Source organism: Pseudopipra pipra, chromosome 4 (assembly GCF_036250125.1).
Source record: "Pseudopipra pipra isolate bDixPip1 chromosome 4, bDixPip1.hap1, whole genome shotgun sequence".
Lineage (NCBI taxonomy): Eukaryota > Metazoa > Chordata > Aves > Passeriformes > Pipridae > Pseudopipra > Pseudopipra pipra.
This window is the reverse complement of record NC_087552.1, coordinates 38,740,155-38,759,444: the sequence shown is the minus strand read 5'-3', so window position 1 is coordinate 38,759,444 and position 19,290 is coordinate 38,740,155. Positions and strand designations below refer to the sequence as shown.

Sequence of the window (19,290 nt, the reverse complement as noted above, 5' to 3'; positions counted from 1 at the left end):
AAGGAGGCTTCTCGAGCCCTAATGTGCGCAGAGGGGTAGCTGTGCAGGGACCGAGGTGGACCCGCACCAGCCCGCAAGTCTGTAGGAACACGTCCAAGCAGTTTTAACTTTCATTCTTCCTGACGAAGATTTAAAGCATCTTTGTTCAAACAAGAATAAGCGGCTGTGGAAAATAGAACAAATCATAAGAGCATTTTAACAGAGAGAGAGAGAGCGAAGCCTGCAGAGCAAACCAACCGCTCGGACTGCCTTTTGTGGGGACAGACGGGCATGGAGGGCAAGGCGGCGCTCGGGGGAAATCTCTTCTGCTGGAAAGCTCGTGTCTTCAGAGCAACTGCTGGGGGGAAAAAGAAAAACAAAACCAGAACATCCAGACAAAACACAACTCAGCATTTGGACAGGGAGATTCTGCTTTTCAGTTTGATTTTTTGATTTTGACCGAAGATCGCTGGCTCAGTGGCTCCTGTGGGCGGTCCCGCTCAACCCCCTGCCCCGGGAAAGGTGTCTGCGGGGCTGTACGGCAGAGGCCGGGGGGCCGAGGGGAGCTCGCCCCGGTGTGCCGGTAGCCACAAGCCAGGCTGTAATTACAAAGCAAACAAGAGTGAAATATTGGATCGGCGTCGCCCGTGACAAGATCTGCGCTTTTTGCCGCCAATTTGTTTGTGGAGCTCTATTTAAAGGCGCTTGATTGAGGAAACGTTGAAAATAGCAGTTAGGGTTTCCCTAATGAGACCTCTAGAGGAAAGCAGTGGCATTCAGGGGGCTCTAGCAAGAGGAGGGGAAGCGCTTAACCCTTTCCAGCCGCCCTCATCGCGGCGGGGCTCCTCCCGGGCGCGGCATCGCCCGCGGGGCGCCGCCGGAGCCGCCTTCCCCCGGGGAGGTGCGCTGGGCAGCGGGGCCAGTCCGCCGCCTCCCCGCCAACCTTCAGCACTTCGGCCACCAGCCGGTGGGAGGGGTGGAGGCGGCCCCGCCGGGGCAGTGCCGGGGCAAGGCTGAGCATCCCTGGTGTTTCCCGGAGGGGGCGGACCGTGCCCCCGAGAGTGCGCTCCACGGGGACATCGGCGTCGGGGCTCTGTCCCCCGATGCCCTTTGATGTACTGGGTCGGATCGCCGGGTGGCTACGGGCTGATGCTTGAACCCAGCAGCAAAGGGCGAGCAGAAAAAAAAAAAAAAAAAAAAAAGGGCCCTTGGAAATGCTGAAAAGACCGGGAACGTATCGAACAAGAAACGATATTTTTCACACCAACACGCACTGTGCAGGGGCCTGTGATAGTCCCTTCCATACATCCGTCGTTCCGATTTCTCTCACTGTGTGAGCCTGCCCCGACTCTCATTCTCTCAACCTCACACACGCTACGTGCTCAATTAGCGCCTGTCTGAGCCCCGTATTACACACAAATGAGAGAGACCTCTTGTAAAACGCATGTTGATAATATTTTGAAAGGCGCTAATGCCTGTGAGGAAGTGTGGATCACAGTCCTCTTCTGCAGGCTGCTTTCTCCTAGTGCTAACACTTGAACGACATTGAGATGTCCCCGCTCTCGATTTTATAAATCATCTTCAGTTGGGAAAAACCGGGCTTGCTTTCTCAATGAGCTGCCTGTAACCTGCAAGACCCTGGCATCTTACCTAGAGCATGTCTGCTTGCCCCTCTCCCTGGCCATCGCACCAGCCTCTGCTCACACATCACCGTCAGCCTGTTCATCTTGTATATGTGTGTGTATATATATAGGTATGTATATACGTATGTGTGTATATACACCTGGACGGGGATCAAAATAAACTTTTAGGGTATACCTAATAAAAAGTGAGCATTGTCTCTCCCCAGAGGAAAGAAATAGTGAAAAGCAGAAAAACAAAGTGTTGACTTAGTAAAATAAGTTCTGCACAGTGATGTAAAATATTTATTTTTGTTGTCGCATTTACACCCCCAGGTTTTGGCCGCGGCTCCGTTTTCCTGCAGGTCTGGGGAGGTACATGACACTCAGTTCTCCATTTTCCGGTTTCTTAACTTTCCTGAAAAAAATAGTAAAAAAAAAAAAAAAATTCCGGCTACAGTGAAGCAAATAAACATTTTACGTATCCACAGATAGGTTGTATCATCTGTACGAACAAATTACAGTACGCGGCCGCACGTTTCTTGTAAAGTCTCCGGTCTTCTGTTTATGTAATGCCATTTCTGTTTGTAATTATTTTATTTTAATTTTATGTCACTTTTAACAGAAGCCAGACCGGTTTTCCCTCCGTGTTTTGTATACAATGCTTTCTTTCTTGATAAGATGTTCTGTCCTATCTTTTCGGTTTTTTTCTTTTAAAAAGTGTTTATAGTTCCCCACGAGCAATTCTCCAATATTTCTCTCTTGCATTTTAAGGACTTGTCCCTGTCTTGCTTTATTTGTTTGTGTGAAATTTAGTTTGAAAGGAGATCAGAGAGAGCAGGAGGGGTTTGTAATAAGAGAATGACCAAGCGACCTAAAGGCTGATTATATGTCATTAACTGGAGACTTGGTGTATCCAAATTACCAGAAAGACCTCACTCAGCCAGATCAATTACACCGAGATACGCATATAGGAATTGCGGTACGAGCTGATGCTTCCACCAAGTGTGCAGCCGACATTTGCAGAACTCAGCCTTTGAGTTTTCAGACGAGCTCCTGTCCTGAAGCCAGTCCCGGGCAAGCAGGAGCAGGGTGCAGTGCAGCAGGTACACGGCGCGGGGGGCACCGGCAGGACGACACCGACATTTTGGAGCTTGTAGTTAGGGCCAAATTGCAGTTAATTTTCACTGCTCCAGAGGGATTTTTTTTTTAAGCCGAACGAGGTTACTTTTGATCTATGAATGCTTCTTAAACCCAAGCCTCTTTAAATGGAGACTTTCCATGAAAAATGACAATTAAAGTGTTGATTTTGGTTAGCCTAAACCCACAATGATGCCAGCCTAACCTTTTTCTTCCTCCAGTGTCAGAATTCAGATAATGGAACACAAAATATTTATTAATTAAGTCAATTCTATTCGTGAGCTATTTCGTCAGAGTCAAGCTCAAGAGCATCTTAAGATGCTTTTCCGGGAATGCAAACAATATTACACGGAAAAACAGTATGTTTCTCTGTATACATGTGCGTGTTTATACATGCGCATGTATAGGAGATATCTGTATAACAATTCCAATAAATAGGGACACACTGCGTTCACTGCAGAATTTTGTAAGGTCTTTATTACCGTTCTTGTGACAAAGAAAGGGTCTTGTTTGGAGTTCGTAACGTTTTTCGGTTTTTTCTGTGATTCCCGTCTAGGGTCTAAACGCAACTCTGGATCCTCAGTCACAAATATAAGCAATCCTCGAATAATTGCTTGCACATGCAGTGGTCAAGCGCGCAGAGTCCCGTGCTTACCGCCAATCATTGCGACTTCACTGAGACTTACGAAATGGTCAGTATCTTGGGTTTTTCTGGTCCCTGATCTTTTTCCTTTTTTTTTTTCTTTCTGTATACAAAACGGCTGCGAGATTACCATGCCTGTAATATGTGGGCGTTCATCACCGATATTAGTAACGTAAACCAGCGTTCCTCCATCTCCAACAGCAGCAATTAATCCGGGCCTGCTGGGCCCGATCCCGCCCTCTGCCCTGGACGTTGAAATCCAGGTTGTGTGAGCGCAAGAGAGGGTGCAAGCAGGCCCATTAGGCACAAGTCCTTTTCATTAACCCTCACTGACATGTTGACCTTCAAATGATATTTCTCCGTGCCTCTTTTAAAAAATCCATTTTCTTCCGGGTTTAGGTCTTCTCGCGAACTCCTAAGCAACGGCCCAGGGATAGGATGCGTTGCAGCCCTGGGACACGGGCTGCTCCAGCGTCCCCAAATCCATTCGAGAACGATACCCCTTTCTAACACGTTTGGTCCCGGGTCAATGACATCACGCACTCTATAAATTCAAACGCGTCTCGGCTTTTGAAGCGTGCACCGGGTGTTTGAGCGATGTGGTAGGCAGCTGGGAGGCAGGAGAGGGAATCGGCACCCCAGTGTTTTGGGAGCTAAGGGGAGGAGAGCCGTCGAGGGGGTTGCCCGCCTAGGACAGCGCCTCAAAAGCAAAGGACGGGGTGCCTGCCCTTGGGATGCTTCAGTGTGTCTGACTGTTTCTTTGCTTTAATGAAAACTACGAAGGGAGATCCCGGCGCTGCTGCAAGGAGCAGGGACAGGCGGGTCTGTGGTCGGTACCGGGTACCGCAATGCTGACGCGGGGCCGCCGCTCCCGCCGCTGCTCTGTCCCGGATGGCGTCCAGTTGCCCAAACTCGCCCTGCCGGCATCGTACCCTCCTCAAAAGGAAGGTGCGGTAAAGAAGTAAATGAAAGGGAGGCTCGCTGCCCAGTCATCGGCGAGGCGCTTCTCTGCCCCCGGCCTGCTCCTCAAAGGGCTTGTCGCGGGGTGGCTGCGGTGCTCCCAGCCAGCCAGCACAGGCGTCCCCAGCAGATGTGGGTTTCCGACCACCCAGCGTAGGTACCTCGTCCCCGTTTCCATGCGGTTTTTCCCAACTGATTCGGAGAAATTAGCTTAATTTGCAATTTAGCTTAATTCACATAAGACCGGGGGGGGGGGGGGGGGCTCTATTGTTCTGCTATCCCAACTCCCATCCTACTTTTGGCCCGGAGGAGAGAAGTGACCTGACGATAAGCGGACCGGCGGCGGCTGAGCGCCGGGGCAGGGCAGCGGGTGGCCCCGGCGGCGCTGAGCGGACACCCTGCCCGCCACCCCCCGCCGCTGCCCCACTCCTCAGGCTCCTGCCGCCCACTCCCCGGGCGCCGCGGCGCACCCATCGGGGGGCAAGGGCAGCCCCATCCTCCCGCTCAGCCCTGGGAGGGCTGTCGTGCTGGAGAGGCAACAAAGGCAAGGCAAAAGCAAAGATACAGTCCCCCCCACTCCCGACAAAATAAAATAAATTTTAAAAAGCGGGAAGAGGAAGAGAAAACTAGCCTCAGCACAGTCACCACCAAAATTTCTTTATTATAGCAAGTTAGGAAAGTCCTGTCTGGCAGCAGAGTTCAGATAAATCGCCATCTAACATGCAACCATTTTGGCAGGGAAATAAAGTGACATAAGACTAGGGTTTCTTTTTCTTTTCTTTTCTTTTTTTTTTTTCCTTAGTTGGTTGGGGTTTTTTCCCCATGTGATTTGTGCACGAGAAAAAAATCTATTCAAATCAAAAAATGGAAGGTCGGCAAGATACTAATGCTTTTTAGAAGACTGTGAGCATAGTATTGGGAAAGGTATTTTGTGCTGAAGCGGCTTTCAACGCGTGGATCAAACAGAAAAGGCTGCAACCCATGATCGGGCATCCTGAGTAGTGAAAAGCTGAGGGAGGACACAAGAGTTAAATTGCTCTAAAACTCGATTTATAAAACTCATAAACAACTGATGGGATAGGAGGAAAATATAAGATCCTGCTGGGTGCTTTATCTAGAGACCCTCTTTCTCCAAAGTTAATTAAGCAATAATGATGCTAGCTTTGGAGACTGGTGTTCTGATCGATATCTCCTGTACATTTTATTACTTTTTCTCTGTCTCATGTTTTCCGTTTCCTTCATCATGGGAGATGTTATCGGAGTGATCGTAGTGGCCTGCCACAGAGACTGTCACAGTTGCAGTCCAGCCTGCAGTATACTGGAAAGCTCCTACACAAACAGGGAGAGTGCAAAGAAAGACAATCCCGTCTGCAAGCCAATATAACTTTCAGGCCTTGACAATGCCCACTTCTTCTTCCCATCAAGTAAATATTGCAGCAAAATAAAACTGGAGAACCGCTGCAGGATCTGGGTGGATTTTCAGGCTGAGCTCTGCAGATATTGCATCCCGAGCAGCAGAGGCATGCTGCCTGGCCGCTCCGGGGCTCTGCTCTGCCTGCCTGCACGGTCTGCCCAGGTCCTTCCTTAAATTTAAAAATCCGCCCTGCAGACACGTTATTTCCTTAGGATAATACAATATATACATATGTGTGTATGCGTATATAAATACAGATATGCATCAGTCGGTTACAAGCATGTGTGTGTACGTATGAGATATATGTGTGTATACATCAATTCTACATCTGGACTAGTTTTTCACTTTCGTAGTCAGTTTACACCCAGACGCTCACGCATATGTGTATATGCTTATAAAATGTACGCCTGCGTGTCTGTGCTCCGTGCACGTCTCCTCACTGTGCAAGTCCAGCTCTGCACTCCCCGTCCTGTAGAACCGCGGGGCCAGCGCCGCGCTTCGCCTTTGGTATTTCCCCGACGAACCCAGCTCCCCAGTACTGCAGCAGGCTGCTCCTTGGCGGACGGTCTCGTCCGCGGAGACTGCCCACTGCCTGCAGGGCATTTCCTGCCGAGAGCCCGCAGACTCACCCGCAAAGTCCCCGGGCCCCAACAAGCCCCTGTGTCCCGGCGGCACCCCGACGGCCAGCCCGTCGGCAGCCTCTCCTCGCGCCGAGACCGCCCGGGCTCAGCTTGCCTCCTCTACCCGGGCACTGAGTTGATTTTCGCCTTCTTCCCAGCACCCAGCGCTTTCCCCCGCGGTTTTTCCCAGCAACTCTGCAGTGGGGCCGCAGAGCACACTGAGCTGCTGCAGAAATTGGACTTGCAGCTCTTGCTGCTTCCTTTCACGGACTCCTCCATCTCTATCTTTCTCTTTCTTTAATTTATGACTTCTCAGCTCCTGTTGACACAGTTTTCCACACTGCCTATATTGTAAAATTGCATTGTAATATACACCGAAGCAGCCTAGACGTCAGCCAGCGCAGCTAAGGCTGGGTATTTGGTATTTCGCAGCTATTTAGTAATGCTCGGTTCCATTTGAAGATGACAACAATTCTCTTCGACTCCTAGTTATCCATGAGTTGCAGCTTGAGATCCATTTTTCTTTTGTAATGTCTTCAAGCTTACCGAAGTAAAGCACCTAAATAGCTACGAAACATTTCCTCCTGGCCTGGCCGTTAAACAAACATTTAACTACTCCCTTTCGATAACTAAACCTGCTTTCTGCAGATGCTTTTTTTATTGCAGAAGCAGGAATGTGGCGAAATTTTTTTTTTTTTTTTAGTAAAAGCTAGAAAATTAGCTCGGAACATGCTGTAAAAAATACTCGGTTACTTACCGATCATAACAGTTAAAGAGGCATGAAACCCATTTCAGGCGCTTAAATCACTCGGGTGAACACTTGTGGAGATGCATAGGCGCAGGCAGCAAGCTGGAAAAGAATTGGTTAAAGTCAGACTTATTGTTAGTGTCTTAAAGCAATTCTTTCTGGAAGAAAACACCGTCCCCGGCCAAACCCCGAGCGCTTCGCTCCCTCAGTCAATCAGCAGCCGCGCAGCCGGAGCCAGCCCGTGCTAACCCGGGTCGCACGTCGGGTGACAGGCGAGGCAGAGTAGCTTCGCCCCCTCCTCACGGGAACTAACAATCTCGTTGTGTATATTAACCAGCAATACAAGTATAAGCCGGAGCGCTTCTGGGGCATGTCTGTCACAACCGGGCACCGATGGAGTGCGCTCTCCGAAGCCGGTTTTATTTGTTCCTCTACCGGATCGGCACAAAGCACTTTGCCAAAGCAACCTCAGAGCCTATCAAGTGCTCACATAGATTTTTGCCAAGAAATTCCTTGGATCCATACTGTACCTGGTTTGAGATTATCCGATATTTAAGTTTTAATTAGTTTGGGGGGGGGGTTGTTATTGCTTTTTTTAATATCTTTTTTAATGTAGATTTTACTATAAGGCATCTGCTAAACACTTGCATTAACCTCTGCCTCCATGATAATTTTCCCCCCCTTGTTTTAATTACATTAGGGATGCGGAGGGGCAGCCAATCCTAAAAGAGGAGCTCGGCAATTAGCAGAGCGAACATCAAAAAGTTTTATTGCGGAGGGCGGCGGGCCCCGCCCCCGCCGCGGCCATTGGCGGCCGCCGCTTCTGACGACATATATTAACCCGAGCGGCCCTAAACATGTAGCTGTACATGGAGATTGGGCCGGGGAGCCCTGCCAGTGCCCCGCACCGCGCCGAGCCCCGCTGCCGTCGCGCCCGGCAGAGCGGCGCGGATGTCCCAGAGGAGCACCGGGGCGCTGACCCCCGCGGCGGGCAGGGCAGGGATGCGAGTGCCCGCCAGGCACTGACGGCCCCGCCACCGCGCAGGGCAGAGGGGAGCGCCGCCCGCCCGCCCGCCCCGAACCGGGGGCGCATGGAGGGGGGCCGCGTGTAAGTACCACCCGGCCGGGTCGCGACGGACTTGGCGAGAGAGGAGGGAAGAAAGAGGCGAGGAAGATCCCGGGCTGGGAAGCCAAGCCGTTTTGTTTTGGTCGACATCTCTCCATAGCTTTTTTATTATTATTTTTTCTGTGTGCGCTTCCTCGAAGACCCGGCCCTGGGCAAGGAGGAGAAGGAGGTGGAGGCACAACGCATGAGCGGCGGCGGCGGCGCCCGGGGAGGGGGGATCGCTCGGGCACCCGCGGGGACTTTGCAGCAGCGCCCTATGGAGAGGCAGCGGGCAGCGGGACAGTGCTGAGGGGCGAGCGGCGGGCAGCATCTCCCGCCGCTGCGGCGGGGGGTGGGGGGCGGGCGGGGAGGGGAAACCTTTGTTTTGGGGCCCTGGGGGGGAGGGGTGGGGTGCTCTAGGGAGCGGGGATGAGTCTAGTGGGCGGCTTCCCCCACCACCCGGTGGTGCACCATGAGGGTTACCCTTTCGCTGCCGCCGCCGCCGCCGCTGCCGCCGCCGCCACACGCTGCGGCCACGAGGAGAACCCCTACTTCCACGGCTGGCTCATCAGCAGTCACCCGGAGATGTCCCCCCCCGACTACAGCATGGCTCTATCCTACAGTCCCGAGTACGCCAACGGGGCGCCGGGCATGGACCACTCCCATTACGGAGGGGTGCCGCCCGGGAACGGCCCGCCAGGGCTCGGGGGGCCCCGGCCGGTGAAACGCAGGGGCACGGCGAACCGCAAGGAGCGGCGCAGGACTCAGAGCATCAACAGCGCCTTCGCGGAGCTGAGGGAGTGCATCCCCAACGTGCCCGCCGACACTAAGCTCTCCAAGATCAAAACCCTCCGTCTGGCCACCAGCTACATCGCCTACCTCATGGACCTGCTGGCGAAGGACGACCAGAACGGGGAGGCGGAGGCCTTCAAGGCAGAGATCAAGAAGACAGACGTGAAGGAAGAGAAGAGGAAGAAGGAGCTGGTCAGTGCTCCGGAACGGGACGGGGCGGGATGGGTCAGGGGAGGCGCGGAGAGGAGGCTGCTCGGCTGCCCGCCGGCACCCTATCCCGGCGCTCCCGGCGCCTGGCTGAGCAGAGTGGCCGGAGGATGTCCGTGGGAGACACCTCGGTCCCACTCGTCCCTGGCCGTAACTGCGGGCCAAAAGTGGGACAGCGCACAGCCGCGGGCGGCCGTCGGCGTCCGAATCCGAACCGGAGGCTGAGAGCAGCCGCGAGGAAAACGTTGACACATTAGGGCCCCCCGGGGAGGTTACTTCCCGGGCTGCTGCTTGTCCCGGATCCCAAACCGTGATCCCGCAGGAGACAAGCCTCCGCTCTCTTTAAATAAAAGTCTGGAGGCATGATTATCTGCTAAGCCAGCACGGCTTTAAACCGTCGGCAAGTACGAGGTTCGCAGCAATAGGCTTTCCTGCCCCTGCGCTCGGCGCTTCAACTTTTTTTATTTTTTACGGGATAGTCAGCTTAGGCAGCGCAAGCCCGATTTCGTGTAGGCCCTATGGCACGCTTGCGTGTGATTGATTCCCGTAGATTTGGGCTGGTCGCGAATCCGATGTTTTGCCTCGATAAGTGCCAGTGCCCATCTTCTCCACGCAATCAGGGAGGGGGTATGGTTTAGCCGAGACCTTATCGTAATCCCCATCACCCCGTGGACTACTGGCGCCGCTCAGCCTCCAACCCGCTTCACCGTGCTCCGGGCGTGGAGGGCAGCGGGATGGCGCGGAGCGGGGATCGGCCTCCACCGGGAACACGGGCAGCCGCGCAAGACACAGGGCCGCTCCCACGGGCGGCTGCTTCGCCCGCGGCAAGACCCCGTGGAGGGGGCCCCCGCTATGTCCGCTGCAGCCCGCAGGCCTCGACAGCAGCTCAGGTCTCCTCATAGTTTTCGATCTCGAGACAGGGCAGATGCGAACTAGAAAGGAGAGGAATATATCTAACCTTTTTTTTCTCTGCTTTCCCCCTCCTGTTTCTCTCTCTTCCCTCGCATCCTGTCTCCCCAGAACGAAATCTTGAAAAGCACAGTTAGCAGCAACGATAAGAAAACCAAAGGGAGGACTGGCTGGCCGCAGCATGTCTGGGCTTTGGAGCTCAAGCAGTGAGCACGACAGGACTGGAGGAGCCGTCCTCTTAGTCTCGGTAGTGAGCTCTTCTCTGAGGACTCTTTGTATTTGGAATCGTCCAGTTTATTTATGTGCAATTTCTCCCCCAACCCCCCCCAAAATGTGGATATTTGAAGGAGAGGGAAAAAGCATTCCATATATGAAGAGGAAACTCCAGCTTGGTAAGGGGTAATGTCTCTAAATGTTTCGTGAATGTTATTTGCTCTGTATAAAACATATGGGGAAAACAGAACCATAGAAAAGGAAAAAAAAATCCCTCCCTGGCATTAGTGTGTATGTGAAGTGTATCTTTAATACTTGGCCTTTTGGATATAAATATTCATGGGATTATAAAGCTATATTTCAACAGAAACAGTTGCACCAATGTTTCGATTGACTCGGTATTTAGTGTTGTAATTTTGTTGTGGTCGTTCAGTATTTGAAGATGTTTTCAACAGTTACTGGGTATGTGCACTTCCGTCCGTAAGGGGAAAAGTGGAATCTAATTAATATTGAAGGTGTAAACGTTGTAAGTACTCAATAAACCACTGTGTGTGTTTTTTACAAAACAAAAGGAAAAAAAAAGAAAAAGAAAAAAAAAAAAAGAAAATCCAAATCTTTTTATGTTTTATACCTCAAAATGTTTTGAATAACAGCGTTGTTTATGGCTTTTTTTTTTCATAATATTTAAAATATTCGGAAGTAAACTAAATTATAAAGATGGCTCCTAAGTTTATTTTTAAACAAATGACTGAGTGAAAGGAGGGGTAGAGGGAGGGATCTCTCAGCCCCGTGAGTGTTGAACAGAAACCGGCAGTTCAGCTGAGTAGGAATTCCTTGTGGTGGTGTTCTCCATGCAGGAGACCTACTGCGAACGGGAAATGGACAAGGGTGCAAAGCCCGGGCGGGTCAGGAATAGCAGAGATGCGCGGTTTTCTTGCCGCCGGAGCCCGGGCGGCGGCGGTGCCAGGCGCGGGCCCGGAGCGGGGGAGGACCGCGGGGGCGGCTTCCCAGAGAGAGGCCGGAGGCAGGCGAGAGAGGCCGGCGGGCTTTTCTCGGAGTGATTATGTAGCAGGTAATTTTACGTCAAGGAATAAAGAGCGAACAAGGCAAGGGATTTGCGGAGGCGTACGGGGGGAGGAGGTGATGGTGTTGTAGGGAATATGTAAGATTTACAATGAGCTATGGTGAACTTAATATTAACTTTGTGGTTCCTAAAACTCTCCTGGGTTGCACGTTTCCAGTACGCTACAGCGTACAGAGAGTACAGGGTTTTTTTAACCTTTTTTATCTAACTGCAAACTGCAGCAGCCCATGCTCTGGCTCTACTTAGTAGGTTCACTGCTTTCTCAACAGGATCTCTCTTCCTTTATATCTCTCTCCCTGTCTATAGACTCCTTTACAAGGGTCCCGTTCCTAGGTCTACAAGTTTTCTGCTCCCCAGTACCAGGGCGAGCTGCAGACATTCAGAGCTGGAAAATGTGTGGCTTGCTTCTGTATCATAGGCAGGCAAGGGAAAAATTAAAAGGTTTTCAAATAAGGAAGCTGCTCTAGGTATTTTTGGCCATTCCTGGTTAAGCATAAAGTTTTCCACCTTTTCCATAATGAAATTCGGGCTCGTATTTTAAATCATCTCAATTTAAACCAAGCTGGCTCTCTCTTCAGGTCCAAGGCTTCATACCTGCCTGCCTTCCTGTACTGCCGCGCCTAAGGAAGTGGTTCCCGACGAGATCTGGCGTAAGCGTAGGTAGATGTGCAATTGCCCATAAAAAGATAAGGGAGCCCTTGCGCCGTTCAGTCGCCCCTGCTGACAGTGGGGAGGTTGCGGGGTTACAACAACCGGACAAAAGTGATGTGCCCTCCCTCCCGTCGGGTCAGGCAGCCCGGCTCTGCTCTTCGGCGTGGGTCTGTGTTTACAGGCACTTGCCTCTGTTTATAACACTTGGAGAGAAGAATCTCCCCCCTTGTTTGCTTTTACTTGCCTATTAGCTGTCCAGCTGATGAACTGGAGCTTCTCGCACTCCCCATTCTCTGCTCAAACAACTATTGTTTTTTTCTTTATAGCGGTACACGAAAGAATAAAAGGGGAGAGGGGTGGCTGCGAATGCTGCGGTGCGGCAGGTTCCAGGCAGCCTCTCTGCAGATGCTGTGTCTTCCCTTCACCGAGTTACCAGGCTACAATTCCCCCGGGGAATGCGCGGTAGGGCCGGGGGCTAGCGGGCCGCTCCGATATGCAATCTCCGAATCGCCTGTCCGATATTTCCCCCTCAATAATTTTCCATTTTTAAAACGTCAGATTATCAGAACCGTGAGCTCCTCTGGATCCACTACGGACTACCTCTTTTAATTGCTCACTAACGAGGATGTTGCTATTTTCTCAGGAGCAGCCATTCCCGCAGCTAAATCACAAGAGCCCTAGACAGGCCGGAGCCGACAAAAATGTAGGGTTTGACGTTAAAAGCTAAATGGGGAAGTAGAAGGTAAATTGATGGTAGATGGGGATGTCAGTGCCCTGGCCTCAGCTCTTCGCCGGCGGAGCCGAGGCCTGATAACAGTGGAGCGCTGCGCCCCGCTCCCTGCCCGCACCCGGGGGCATCACCGTCCCGTCGACTTGTCCGGTAATTCCTCGGGGCCAAAATATTTTTAGGAGCTTTTACCGAGGTGAAAGGCACGTAGGAGGAGGGACGGTAGCCTTTCCCACTCTGCAACTTTTCTGTGCGGGTGCGGGGAGGAAGAGAGAGGGGAGAGCAGAGAACCGGTGGAGAGCAGATGGGTCACTGAAGCCCTGTCACTGCAGACGGATTCATGGACCCATGAATGGCCTCGTTTCATGGCTGAGGGAGAGATCCTCTGCTCGGTCTCAAGCAACATAGCATTTTAATTTTTTTCTTCCCCTTGAAGAGGAACAGCGACAAACCTCCCTGGGGTGACATCCTTCTTCCCCTGCCCTCCCAGGGACCGATCCCTCGGTTTCCCCGGGATGCGGGCCCGGTTACATGCCCGAAACAGAGCGGTTGCCTCCTCGCAAGGAGGCAAGGACCTCCCTAGCGGCGGCGTGAGTCCCCGGGAGCCCCGAGGGTGTTCGATTCAGGCAGACAGAAGCATGGGTTTTAAGAGCTCCTCCTGGTTTTGGGAAACGTTGACGCAGCAAGGGACCGGCCCTGTACCCCGCCGCTGGCAGCAAGCCCATCGGCAACGGGCAGTACTGAGTTTTGGGGGATTTTCAGCAATGTGCGGGACCCCTATAGGACCTCGTTGCTATCGAGTGTGGATGCCATGCCTGCATTCCTGCAGGCAAGGGAGATAAACGGTGGTGGGGCTTTTTTTTTTTTTCCCTTTCGTTTTGCTTTTTATTGTGGGGAATTTGGGTTTTTTTCCCCACCCCCACTCCCCCATCGTTCCCAGGAGCTCTTGTCTAAGTCAAAAGATTATTGCAACAATTAGTGCTTATTTGCTATCGTTGTCAAAAAGGTGTAACGGGGCCTCTTTGGTCAAGCCGCAGACACCCCCAGAACGAGCGCCGGGACATACGCGGTCAAATATAGGGATATAAACACGACCAGGGGATGCCGTGGAGACAGCATGAGCTTGAAAGGTGGGCGGGGAGGGGGGGAGAGAAGGATAATAATAAAATCTCTAAGCAAAATATCCTCTTTTTGCGCTTGGAAACCCAACCTTAATCCTTTTTCACACGTACTCGCCCGGCGACTCACAAACACACAGAAGAAACCTCCAAGCAGCGATGGGAAGGAAACGCATTCTGCACGCTTACAGACATAATCCCCTCTGCTGTAACGAGAGGCTTATCGATGTTTTACGTATTTTTAATTTTGGAAATTTTTTTTCGGTGGGCCATGAAATACGTGCCTTTGCAAACCAGCTACAATCTTTCCTATTTCTAATTGGCCAATTACTGTTCGGCTGTTTCAGCTTGTCACAATGGAGAGTAAAGCAGAGTTGTTATCTGAATTATACATTCACATAAATTCTAGCAAAGCCGGGTGATGCGCAGGGCCAGCGGCTCTCTGGCGTATCCCGCGCCTCCCTCTCCACCTTCCAAACCAGCGCAGTGTGTGTCTCCTTCTTCCACAGCTTTCCCTCCCCCAACCCCATTTGCCTCTAGAAATACCATTGCTTTGATGATGCGATTTTAGAGCATTGATTACAAATTTATTCTCAGACACTATATAAGTCTTTATATCTGCTATTAGAGACATCTGGGAATGATTAGAGCCGTCCCTCCCCCGGCTCTGCTCCCTCTATCTTGCAGCGAGGAGCTAGAGACATGTTGACGTCAGATCAGACGGCTCGGAGCCATCCTGCTCTCCACTTGGGTGTAATCACGGCGACGCTTTCCAAGCCCCGGCCCGGCCGCGGCCGCCAGCTGGGATGCGGGTGCAGCGGGACGCGACACTCCCGCCCCGGGGCTCCTCGGCCCAGCCCAATTTCGAGCCCCCGAATTCTCCGGCACTTCTAGAGTTTGCCGCCGAGGTTGTTTGTTTATTTATCTGTTTGAGACTTTGAGAAAGCAAAAGCGGTGCATTCCGCGGGCGGTGTTATTCCTCCACCTCCCCCCCCAGCCCCCCCCCCCCCAAATCCCAGCCCAGCTCTTGCTTTATCTCAGCTCGATTTCTCCCGGCGCATTCGCTCACAGCGCTGTCTTCCAAAATAAATATCGAACCAGGCAGATTTCCACCTTATGTCTTGGCAGGGAGAAATTAGCCAAACAAAGTGCAACGCTTTCGTGCGGGCAGTCGCAGGCGCGCCGACACCCCGCTATCCAAAGTGGTAGTCAGGTTTACAACAAGCCGGGAGAGTTGGAGGCTGCTCTAAAACAAGACGATTCCCTACCCAAACGGCAGTGCTGCTGGCGAGGAGATGGCTTTGCACCTGCTATTAAATCCTAATGAATTGCCTCTAATTGAGATCTGGGGCTGGCTGATGGTAACGCCGAGCAGCCAGTTTGGAAGCCCTGGCTCGAGGGGCTCCGAGACTAAGTTTGCTACTCTTATTTTCACAAACTTTTAACTTTACGGTTTTTTTATGTGTCCTACCACTCTTTATTTTTTTTCCCCTTAGGAGATAAAAAATAATAATTGAATAAATACAACTTAAGCCTCGGCTGGCTGTTAGCACTCTTGGACGGCTGACACTTGTTCAGCTGTACATTACAATCAATGCTACTACCAGGAAGGAGCGGGCGGGGGTGTGGGGGTGGTGTGTGGATGAGAAAGCAGTTGATTTAGTCTCCAGAGGAAAAAGATAATGTTAGACTGTTTATCTAAAGGATTAAATTCTCGCTGTAAAATACGCTTGCCAGGAGGAGGGAGAAAAGGAAACAAAAAAAAAGCCCCGTGTGACCTTAAAAATAAATTAAAAATACTTCTATTTCTTTGTTCCAGCAGAATAAAATAAAATAAAACCCCTAATATACCGCAGCGCTCCGCTGTGTCTATCTGTAATCTCGAAAGGAAAAGGAACTATTTCCTTTCTGAATCAGTGCAAACGGTATGCTGTGAATTCGGCTTCCCGCCACAGCCACCGACCCCGGGGGTCGGGAGGGGTAAGTGAATTTAAAAAAAAAATGTAGACGTAAAAGCAAAAAAAAATAACCCTATGAAACAAACCCTAATCGAAAAAAAAAAAAAAATCCCAGCAAAATCCCATCGCTGGGCTTTACAGGAGAGCTCTGACTGGTGACGGCTCTGTGGCAGGGCTGATGTTGTCGCCCCGGTACCTTTCCCCTGGGAGACTCCGACCCTGGAGCCTTCTTCCCATAGGCGAAGGCCGGGCGAACCCTGGGGAGAAGCAGGGCAAGGCACAAGGGTCTGCAACCCAGCGGGCTGGGGGCTAGGTACGGCTGCCGCCAGTAGCGGGCTTCTGGGAACAGCAGTAATGTGTTAGCGAAAAAATGGAGATCAGCGTGCCCGCATCTCGGAGTCGTTCATTTGCTAACCGTGGAGGTTGTTCAAAACAGGAACAAGCCCTTGAGTTGCCCAGAGGACTCGGGAGAAAAATGTATAATTCTATTTTAATGTACAGCAGTAGAGTCGTTTTGCCGGCCCTGTCTGTTGAACAAACATGTGGGGGTAATAGAGAGGCCGACTCTCCTATAGGGGTCCCTATTTGCATGCCATATGTGGCTATAGGCTGAAACAGCTGCGTATAATGAACTTCTTTAAAAGCTAGATACTCGCGCAAACCCGGAGAAGTTTTTTTTTTAAAACTGACCTAAAAGACAATGAAATGTGCTGCCAGAAAATACAGGAGGCGGAAGAGATTAAAAATAATAATAATAATATTAGGTGCTTCCCCCACAAGCCTCCAGCCCTCGCAAAATTCCTGGCAGCGCTGCCCGAAGGAGGTCCCCGGCAGCTGGGGGGGTGCAGGAGGCCGTGGACGTCCGGGGGGTCGAGCGGCGAAGCGGGGTGGGGGTGGGTGTCTGGAGCAGGCCGGCAGGGGAGAGCCGAAGCGCACGGCTCGGCCTTGACTGCCTTTCTGCCAAATCTGGTTTTCATAGAGCCGCGCTGTAATTACCTAAAGCCATAACTGTCTCCGAAATTATTCATTAAAGTCAGTCCCGGGAATCTCGCAGCGAGAGGACATTTATGGCCTTTGCACGCCCTCGGAGCGTGACATCGCCTCTTGCCCTGCGTCCTCATCGGCCGCGGGTTCAGCATCGCGGAGGGGAAGGGGGAGAGGGGTTTTCTCTGTCTTGCCTTCCCCTCGGTGTGTTTGTTTGCGGGAGTTCAGGTTGCTTTCCCCCTTTTGGCGAAGGAGAGTGATACAGCCCGGCAGATACCTTGGGAGAGAGAAGGGTATTTTGGGGAGTTGCAGTGTTGTGCGGAAGATCATGTCTGTGCCCTGTGGTGCTGTCAGCGGTGACAGATCCCAGATGCAGCCGCTACTGTATGGCAGATTGAGTTTCTCAGCAGAAAACTCTCTCCCTCCCTCCCAAACGTCTTCAAAAACCTTCTCCAGATACTGCGGGTCACTTCGGCTCAAATGAGGAGAGAAACGGGAGGGGAAAAAAAGGTTTTTCCTCTCTCCTCCCTCTCTTTTCCTCCTGCCGGATCTCTCTGGGGTGTGGGGGGGAGATGGTCCGTGACCGGGCCCTTCCTCACCCAGGGGGCCTAGGCCTCCCCTCTCGCCTACGTCCCGCTGTGAGCCCGTCGCCGAGCACGGGGATCCTGGTCCAGGTAAGCGGTGGGCGACAGTGAGCGGAGCCGAGACCGGCGACCGGGGTGGTCCCCAGAGCCCGTCCCTGCTCCCGCGGTCGGATCTCGTTGCCTGCAAGGAGTTGCCCGGAACTGTGCGGCGGAGGGGTCCCCCTGCCCCAGGCGCTAGGAGGGGATGGGAATAGGGGCACAAAGTAAGACCCTCTCCTTGTCCCGCCCGCCGCGGCAGGAGGCAGCAGCCGGGAGCCGGATCCGCCCAAAGACCCCGGCCCGGCGGGGTTCAGGCTGCCAGGAGTGGTAACGGAGCGGAGTGAATTTCGGGGCTTTATACGGGGATAGGAGGGAGAGTGGACGGAGTAGGGGAAGGGTAGCCGGGCGGCGCAGGGCGCACCCACCCGGCTCACCAGGAGGACGGGCCAACTGCGAACCCGGAGGCGTCGCGTCCATCACTGGCACTGGCAACCGCCACCTCGGTAAGCGGCCGAGATCGGAGGCCCCCCTCTTCCATCATTCCCGCTTTTTTTCACCTCTTCGCGTAAATACAAGAGGCACGGGTTTTAATAGCGCCGGGAAATTCGTACCCCTGTTCGAGACATATAGTATGTTTCAACACTCCTGTCCTCCCATCCCTAGAAAATAATAGCGCCCCCCGAGTGCCGAAATCAGAGGCCAAGGAGATGTGGTGTCTCCTCCCGGAGCCCTTCTCCCCCTCCGCGCAAGTGGGTGATGCTTGAGGGCTCGTTGTTGACTATGGCTACATACCCCTCTCCTCCCCATCTCAGAGGACTAATGCCCATGAAATGTCTGACACCAGCGAGGACTGCCGCCCGCGGATGAGACCCCAAAACACTTCACACGAACGCGGGGGAGGCATGCTGCTCCCGACAGACGACTTGGCGTGGCAGCCCTGGGGTGGGAGTAACCCCATGCAAAGCGCCCCGGACCTCATTCCCCAAAACTTCCCTCTGGGGGGATGCAACCTGATTATGTTCATGCCTCTTGGAAACGGTTCCAACTAACCACGCTCTCGGTCCCTCCTTCCCCAGATTAATTGAAAGGCTTTAATTCAACCGTCCCCCCTCCCCTTCTCTCTCTCTCTTTTTTTTTTTTTTTTTTTTTTTTTTTTTTTTTTTTTTTAAGAGCAAGTCTTGCCTTTAGCAGAAGTATAATTGTGACCCTGCCTGATCTACAGAGCCTCCTGTTGGGAGCAGTTAGCTGTGGTTGCATTAGGCCAAAAGACCTCCCAAGTGGCGGTGGCCTGGGTGTCATAGAAAGGGACTCTGCACATTGTCCATTCTTTCTCATCAAAGTCCCAGGCACCGTGGAGCCAACAGTTTGGTGGAGAAGGAAAATAGTAAACAAGCCTTCCCCCTCCCTTTCCAATCCAGCAGCCCCACGATCTTCCTGGGACGCAGAAAAGGGAACAAACTTTTTCATAACTTCAGCTCTACGGTGTGATTTACATTTCCGGCTGCCCTGTCAGAGTGACAGTGATTTACAGCCTGATAAAAAACACTTTTACAACACCAGAACATGTTCAAGTAGTGGCTTACTATGCAAAAATATTTTAAAATAAGACATAGGCAAGAAAAAAAAGATAGCTTTCCTGCCTTTTTCCACCATGGCTTTTTGAAGAGATGAATGGGTTGAAATCGTAGTGTAGGAAAAGGAAAAAAAAAAGGCAGGCTCAGGCTGAAGAAAACAGGGATGAAATCAATCCTGGGGGTTTGTTTACAGGGTGTATATTATATGTCCACCTTTCTCCT

At 52.1% G+C, this 19,290-nt stretch overlaps 1 protein-coding gene and 1 long non-coding RNA gene across 3 annotated transcripts; one reads left to right on the top strand and one right to left on the bottom strand.

Moving 5' to 3' along the window:
* Positions 1–1,891: 1,891 nt before the first annotated feature.
* On the bottom strand, positions 1,892–9,210 carry LOC135413188 (uncharacterized). 2 transcript variants are annotated; one of them, XR_010430122.1, is made up of 3 exons: positions 9,108–9,210; positions 7,133–7,225; positions 1,892–2,016 (listed from the first exon to the last, which is right to left on the bottom strand). It is a non-coding gene; the product is annotated as an uncharacterized LOC135413188 (long non-coding RNA). The 2 variants fall into 2 exon arrangements; XR_010430123.1 differs by lacking the exon at positions 9,108–9,210 and adding an exon at positions 7,654–7,848.
* On the top strand, positions 8,630–15,813 carry HAND2 (heart and neural crest derivatives expressed 2). Its single transcript, XM_064652502.1, has 2 exons — positions 8,630–9,212; positions 10,248–15,813. Exons 1-2 carry the CDS (start codon positions 8,658–8,660, stop codon positions 10,344–10,346), a joined length of 654 nt encoding a protein of 217 aa, XP_064508572.1. The 5' UTR covers positions 8,630–8,657; the 3' UTR covers positions 10,347–15,813.
* The last annotated feature ends 3,477 nt before the right edge of the window (positions 15,814–19,290 follow it).